This window comes from Arachis hypogaea, chromosome 3 (assembly GCF_003086295.3).
Source record: "Arachis hypogaea cultivar Tifrunner chromosome 3, arahy.Tifrunner.gnm2.J5K5, whole genome shotgun sequence".
NCBI lineage: Eukaryota > Viridiplantae > Streptophyta > Magnoliopsida > Fabales > Fabaceae > Arachis > Arachis hypogaea.
Window position 1 is genome coordinate 14,971,190 of NC_092038.1, and position 6,789 is coordinate 14,977,978.

Here is a 6,789-nt window from a genome sequence, read left to right on the forward strand (position 1 = left end):
GCTCTGAATTTTATGAAAGTATATACAACAATACCAACTTATCTTGCTTAATGGCATTGTTATGAGATAGAGATTTTAATTTTTCCTGTCTGATTATACAATGTATGGCTAAGTCAAAGATCCATATATTTTTGGTGCAATTGACATTACGCTTTAAATGTGTTAGAAAATCTTTTTTCGAAATTATTGTGAGTTTGTTAAATGCTTTGCTTGTTTTTCTGAGACTGGATTATAATTCACAGCTTGATATATTTTATAAATCTATTTTATTAGGCAATAGAATTTGATCCAAACTCCTTGTAAAATGTTCTACCTAAAATAGTCTCATCATTGGAATGGGCAATCTTAGAGGAAAAAAGAAGAGTTTATGTGCATTGTACTGCTAGACTTGGGAGAGCACCAGGGGTGACAATAGCTTATTTGTTCTGGTTCTATGACATGAATGTGAGTTCTAAACTTTCACCTATCTTTGATTCAAGAAATGATTATAAAATTGATATTTTTTAGTGTCATGTTATGGTTGCACTAATTTTCTTGCTAGATATGAGATTTATCTCATGTTATAGTTGCACTAATTCAAGTTGTATAATGATTGAGAAATAAGTGATGAATTGGTTGTTTTTTATGAAACTGTAGACGGTGGAAAAATCCAATTTTAGGGGAGGTTTTGCCAAAATTTTTTAAAAAATTTTGAATAAAAGTGAATGGAAAAAATTGTAATTAGTGTTATATCTTGTTTCTAATTTTTGTTTGGTTTTTCCCATTTACAGGAGTGATAAAATGGTGACATGCTACCTAAAGGACTCAAGAATATTTTAATTCATAGAGACACTAATCTATATTAGACTTTTAACTTTTGGTTGAACTTGTGAAAGAAATATAACTTGTAGAGCTAATCGATGTAGACACTAATGTTAGTTTGTTTTAAAATAATCTTAGTTAAAGGAAGCATGTTCGAATTATCTATGTTATTACATATATTATATAAATATTGGCTTACTCAATAAATTAGTTAATATATCAGTTAATTAAAATAAAATAATTTGGTAAATTATATATGTAATTTGTATTAAAAAAATGTTACAAAATAAATATTGTCTTTTTGTAACTAAATAAAAAAAGTTACAAAATCAAGTTATATTTTGTAACGAAATTTTATGATAGAAGGAAATATTTTGTTATGAAAAATATTTTAAAGGTAAAAAATTATTATCACTTTTGTAACAAATTTTAGTTTTTGTACTAAAAATTTTGTTACAAAATATTACTTTGTATTGTAATAGTTTCATTTTTTGTTACAAAAACTTTTTGTAACGGGACATATTGCAATAGCTCTTTTATTGTTACAAATTTCTTTTATTTCAAAATTCAGATTTTTTGCAACAATTTTTTTTTGTTACAAATACTGTTTTTTCTTGTAGCCGTGTTGCAAAACACAGCTTACGCTTGGAAATGATCACTTGCAAAGTACAGATAACCTTTGGCATGTTTCACACAGTCAACGCCTAGTTTGGTCTCCATGCAAAGAATAGCCTGGTCCATGTTTCATTTTCTGGTGACATGTCCTGCAAAACGTAGGTTGCATTTAATAGCCACCATTCTATCTTTTTTTTTTGTTTTATGCAAAACGTGGCTTGCATTTTGCAGGCTTCTGCATTTACAGGTCCACATCTGTATATTATATACTATGTACCAATATGTTTGTATTATATTAATTTTTTCATTAATAAATTAATTTCTGTATTTTTGTTGATGCTTTATTTTTAGTTTGTTGTGAGAGAGAGAGAGAGGGAGAATAGTGAATTACTACAAATAAAAAAAGGAAAGTAGAATCCAACAATTTACCTTCGTTCATGCCACGGTTATGTATTTTTGTTAACGCTTGTTTGGCTTGAGAGAGAGAGAGTATGGGGAAAAGTAGTGACTGTGGAGAGATTTTGAGAAATTAGTGTTATTTTTTTTATTTTTAGTATTACATTGAGAGTGGTGGAGGAAATGATTTTGTTTCTTTATAAACGAAGCAATGTTCATAATAGAAAATGTGGTATTTATAAAGGTTTTAGTTGTTGGGTGAGTGTGAGCATGTTTTACACACCTTTAGTGATGAAAATGATTTTTTTTTTTGAGATTATACTACTTATTTGACAAAAGACTTATATGTGTAACATCATTGTTTTCAAATTATATACAAAGATAATTAAAACATTTTCATATTTCAAACCCTCTCTTCTTTTGAATTTTTCCCCGTTGAGGAGAGGAAATTTGATGTGTGGGTCCCGTCATAAAGTTTCTCCTCTTCTATTGTTCATGCTAAATCAAACAAAGTGAATAAATTTTATGGTCATCTTTTGCTCTTTCAATTTCATTCCTCTTGGCTTTGTTTTTCTCTTGATCCAACCACGTGTTAGTTTCCTCATGCCACATAATGGTAAGTGATTTGTAAATATAGTTATAAACTAGAATTTAACACTATCAAATTTAAGTGAAATAATGTCACAAAAACTTAAAACAATAATCGAGTTTGATTTTGGATCGTGTTTAAACCTTGACTAAAAGAAAATATGAGGTTTGGTTTACAATTGAGGAAGATTGAAATAATAAGAAATTAAAGAAGTAAGAAATAACTAAATATAAAAAAATTAAACTAGGAGTAACTAAGGTAATTAATTAGGAAAAGATTTATTACAACACCCTACTACACAGAGTTTTACGCTTAAATCATATAACAGAGATAATGTGGTGTTACGAATCTCTAAACAGCAAAATAAATACATAATAGAGAAGAGGATAATATACTAGGAGCCTTGAAACAAACGGGTAAGCAAAAATCGCAAAATAAAAAGTGCAACGCTCAAAAGAAAGGATTACTTGCGTGCTAAGAAACCTAATCGAAAAATGATAAAGATAAGCAAAAGAGTAAAGGGAAGCCAAGGAAACAGCATAGCTAGCCCCTGACTCAGCCTGCGAAGCTAAGGCTGGCTGAATGATATATATATACATATAAACATACATAAGTATCCCCAAAATACACCAAAATACCAGAATAAACTCCTATCTCTCCCTCAACCTCTAAGAGGAGCAGCAACATACACAAGTTTCTTAGAGAGTAACCTAATTACATATATAGATATATACAAACAGAAATCCAAAATACACCCCAGAACTACTTCGCTTCAAGGATCCAGACGCCTAGTGAGGAGCCTCTCGACCTGCTTCTGAAAAATAACAACACAGTATGGAATGAGAATTGGAGGTTCTCAGCATGCTAAAAGTGCCACGCGTATAATAAATAAGGTCATGAGAATGCCATAGGCAATCCTAGAACTCCGTTATTTAGTTATCCAACTTAATTACTAAATAGAAACCATAAACAGGGGTAGGTATTCTAAATCTACTTAACTTAATACCTAACTTACTCAATTTCTAACCTAACCTAACACCAAAGCATTTCACTTTTTCCTCCACCCCTCCATCATCTGCAATGCAGCAAAGACAAGCAACCAAACAAGTTCACGCACAAGTAATGAGCAGATAGTGCAAGTAGCAAATATAACAGGTAGCAGATGGTATATATCAATTAGGCATACCCAGGAAATGCATAACAATCAAAACAAACAAATGCATATAATGCATGCCTGTCCTATGGCTGATGAGGCTCATCTGTCGGTTATCCAGCCAACCTGACAAGTCCAAAAACCTTAGACTATCCCCCGTCGTGCATCCCCAAGAGCCTATGCATACATTTCACATTCAACATCAATTAATCGCTCAATGGGGGCTATCCATACCCGGAAATTTATACGTGCCCGGTCACCCTTACGACGTAGGGTCAACAGAGTGTCGAGGTTCAACCTGGAACACGTGGTGGTGAGCCACGGTTTTTACCCAGGGAAACTTATATCTTAGATATCATTATTCATAAGCCATGGCAATTTCATTTTCAATACATCATCAATTATCAAGCCTTAGCGTTAAACTTCGTTAACATTCTTATTTTCTTCATAAAAGCCACCATTTACATCTTACTTTACCCTCAAGTTATCTTGTTTTCCTAGCTTCTTTTATCTACTAGACCTAGAACCATACTTTAAGCCTTAAAGGGAAGAAAATGGAGGTGTAGAAGTGGAAAAATTGGTTTAAAATAGTCAAAACCAATTTTTGCAGTAGGCAGCACCCACGCGTACGCGTAGGCCACGCACGCGTGAGTCATGCGTACGCGTGAATATACACACACGCGTATGCATGCTTCTCATGCATGCGTCGCCAAAATTCTATGCCACGCGTACACGTGGATGGGCGTTTTTTCAAAAATGAGCAGAATGTCCAGAAAGCTTGCTGCAACTAGTTTTGCCATCCTGTAACACAAATTTATACACCAAACTTTCAACGTCCATAACTTTCTCTACGAAATTTTGTTTCCACAAAATTGATATCAATCAGAAGCTCATAGAACCATCTTTCATTTGCAACAAATCACAACTCAATCCGAAATTTGTTGAGTAAATTATGGACGTCCAAAGTTCATCAAAATCACTTTTTATCAAAACATTTCCAACCCTCATTTTCACATCATTCATAAATCCTTATCTCTAAAACATGCATATTGCTAACATATCCAATCCCAACTTATCAACAATCACTTCAAGCTACCTTTAACCAATCCAATGAGCCATAACCTCAACATTGCATTAGCATATATCATATATACATATATGATCAACCCTAAACCCTAAACCATTCCATTAATGCAATTATCAACTCTTCACACACATTATTCCATAAACACATTTATCAACCCTTTATACATTAATCCATCAACTCATATAAACACTCTTTATTAACAAACACCAACCATAATCCATCAATATATACCAACATCAACATAACCCATCATAAATAGATCCAAGAGCATACAATTAATAACTTCAACACCTCATAATTCCAACACATATTCACCAACAATTTATTCCAACAATATTACAAGACTAATCATTAAATGAAATAACCAATTCAACTTATCATATGGTTCCTCTAACCTAAGTTTTTCACAATACCGTAAATATTAAACGTGTGAAACTTAAACAATACCTTGGCCAATAACTTTATTTCACCCAAGGTAGCCTCACAACACAAAACACAGCCCCTCCAAGCTCAATTAAAACAACCACAAACCAAGCCTTGATCACCAATAAGCCTCCAAATACTCCCAACTAAATTCCAATGCATATATACCCACTTAATCTACACCTAATTCATATACATGTTCCAAATTCAGTTTTTCCACTATAAATGCAAGATTGAGCTAGGGTTAGGGTGTCCTTACCATACCCATATGCTCAATAGCTTGAGCCCATTGAGTCCCGGAAGCTAACTTGAGCCTAAAATACAAAATTGGACAAGATTTCACTATAAGATTTCAGTCTCACCAAAGAAAGAGGAATAGAGATTCTGAATTAAAAATGAGGCTTACTAGTGAAATTGATCTGATAGAAAGGTAGAGCTCAACACGCTGAGCGTATGGCCGTGAACGGTGCGGCGATCGGAGCCCGGATGGAAGAGTTATGGTGGATCAAAGGTGGTGAGAGTTTGAGAGCTCCTCTCCCCTTTCCCCCAATTCTGTTGGCTTCGTTGGGTATGAATGAAGGAGAAGAAGCTGCTGCTTCTTTTTAATTATGGGTCCGGTTTGGGCCCTGGTTCAACCAGTTTGGCCCTTTCGGTCCGATTTTGGGCCAAATTTTCAAAATCAGTATCAAAATTCTCGTTTCGACGAGCTCTATCCTATTTTGATATTAGTTTTTCATTTTTTAGCTTTCCTAATTAAAATTCAATTTATTAACTAATTATTTACCGATTTTAGCGGGATTTACATCCTACCCATCTAATTAGAAAATTTATCCCCAAAATTCAAAGTGAGTTACCAAAAAAGAGGTGTGGGTAGTCCTTTTGCATCTCTGACTCAAGCTCCCAGGTATGTTCTTCAATACCAGCCCGACTCCAAGCTACTTTCACCAAAGAAACCTCCTTTCCATGTAGACGCTTGATGCTGGTATCATCAATCCTAACCGGAGTTACTGGAAGCGTCAGATCTTCTCTCACTTGGACTGATTCCGGCTCTAGGACATGACTAGGGTTAAAAGTGTATTTATGAAGTTGCGATACGTGGAACACGTCATGCAAGTTTGAAAGATATGGTGGTAATGCGATCCTACATGCCACTGGTCCAATTCTCTTCGGGATTTCGAACGGCCCAATGTAACGGGGATTTAACTTCTTGATTTTGATGGACCTCCCAATTCCAGTGGTCGGAGTAACCTTCAAGAAGACGTTTTCTCCTTTCTCGAATTCTAAGGGCTTCCGTCTTCGGTTAGTATAGCTCTTCTGATGGCTTTGAGCTTCAAGCATTCGACTCCGGATTTTCTTTATTTGCTCAGTGGTTTCACTTACCATTTCAGGTCCTATCAAGCTCTTTTCTCCTGCTTCATACCAACATAACGAAGACTGGCATTTTCTTCCACAAAAAGCCTCATATGCAACCATTCCAATACTCGCATGATAACTATTATTATAAGCAAATTCTACCAGAGGCATATATCGATCCCAGCTCGCCGGTTGATCCAAAACACAAGCTCTTAACATGTCTTCCAAGGTTTGGATTGTTCTTTTGGATTGGCCATCCGTCTAAGGATGATAGGCATTACTTAGGCTTAATTTAGTGCCAAAAGCTCGCTGAAAAGCACCCTAGAACTGTGATGTAAAGCGAGGATCTCTATCTGATACAATGGTGGAAGG

The 6,789-nt window shown here is 34.6% G+C and overlaps 1 protein-coding gene across 1 annotated transcript; it reads right to left on the minus strand.

Moving 5' to 3' along the window:
* Nucleotides 1–5,241: 5,241 nt before the first annotated feature.
* Nucleotides 5,242–6,537, minus strand: LOC112773323 (uncharacterized). Its single transcript, XM_025818405.1, has 2 exons — nt 6,019–6,537; nt 5,242–5,247 (listed from the first exon to the last, which is right to left on the minus strand). Exons 1-2 carry the CDS (start codon nt 6,535–6,537, stop codon nt 5,242–5,244), a joined length of 525 nt encoding a protein of 174 aa, XP_025674190.1.
* Between the last annotated feature and the right edge of the window lie 252 nt (nt 6,538–6,789).

Excerpts from the sequence above, each read along its gene's own strand:
- LOC112773323 (XM_025818405.1), bottom strand. The coding sequence starts at position 6,537 with ATGGTTGCATATGAGGCTTTTTGTGGAAGAAAATGCCAGTCTTCGTTA.